Below are 662 nucleotides of genomic sequence, written 5' to 3'. Positions count from 1 at the left end.
CGTGTGAACAAAAAGCACAACTCACTTGTTTAGCATCTTGTTGATGATTTTCTTGACCATGGGGGCTTCGGGGTTGAGACAAACCTCCTGCCCATTCTTGAGAGTGGCTCTGCAAAGAGAAGGCAGAATCCGCGTTGGCCGGAGGTGGGGCTGGGCGGGGGGCCGGGGGGCCGGGGGGCATCGGGGCGGTGGGGGCCACAAGGACGCGAGCAGCCGCAGCGGGGTGGGGTATCACTTACATGACTTCGGTTTGGGCGCAGTGGGGTCCCGAGGGCGTCACCTTGACGCTCTGGATGTTCTTGAGGTGAATTCCCTGCAAGGTCTGCAAGCACTGGCAGCGCAGCTCGGCGACCACGGGCGCACCTGCGGGGAGAACAGACCGGGTTAGCGGACGACCCCAGGGTGGGCGCCCAGAGCATCCCTCCCCCCCGCCCCGCCCGTGGGCTGGGGGCGCCGAGTCTCACCTGCGGCGCGGCGGCCGGCGGGGACCAGCAGCAGGAGCAGCAGCGCGGCGCCGAGGAGCCGGAGAGCGCGGGGTGCGGCGGCGGTGGCGGCGCGGGCCATGGGGCTCAGCTCGGAGAGTCGGGGCGGCGGGGCCTGGAGCTGGCGAGCTGGAGCGCGAGCTGGCGGAGCGGATTCTGTGGCTCCCGGAGCCGGGAGAA

At 69.3% G+C, this 662-nt stretch overlaps 1 protein-coding gene across 1 annotated transcript; it reads right to left on the bottom strand.

Annotated features, from left to right (window-relative positions):
* Positions 1-654, bottom strand: LOC145715870 (growth-regulated protein homolog beta-like). The gene is made up of 3 exons (XM_081811081.1): positions 465-654; positions 240-363; positions 1-109 (listed from the first exon to the last, which is right to left on the bottom strand). The coding sequence occupies exons 1-3, from the start codon at positions 562-564 to the stop codon at positions 22-24; spliced, it is 312 nt and encodes a 103-aa protein (XP_081667207.1). The 5' UTR covers positions 565-654; the 3' UTR covers positions 1-21.
* Positions 655-662: the final 8 nt, after the last annotated feature.

The sequence above is a fragment of the Leptonychotes weddellii genome, unplaced genomic scaffold (genome assembly GCF_054177405.1).
Source record: "Leptonychotes weddellii isolate Sample4059 unplaced genomic scaffold, ASM5417740v2 HiC_scaffold_54080, whole genome shotgun sequence".
NCBI classification, from domain to species: Eukaryota; Metazoa; Chordata; class Mammalia; order Carnivora; family Phocidae; genus Leptonychotes; species Leptonychotes weddellii.
Note: the sequence above shows the minus strand (reverse complement) of the source record. Positions and strands in the feature narration are given on the sequence as shown.

Coding starts and splice junctions, on each gene's coding strand:
- LOC145715870 (XM_081811081.1), bottom strand. CDS start 564: ATGGCCCGCGCCGCCACCGCCGCCGCACCCCGCGCTCTCCGGCTCCTC. Junction 364..464: donor CGCCGGCCGCCGCGCCGCAG/GTGAGACTCGGC, acceptor TTCTCCCCGCAG/GTGCGCCCGTGGTCGCCGAG. Junction 110..239: donor TGCGCCCAAACCGAAGTCAT/GTAAGTGATACC, acceptor TTCTCTTTGCAG/AGCCACTCTCAAGAATGGGC.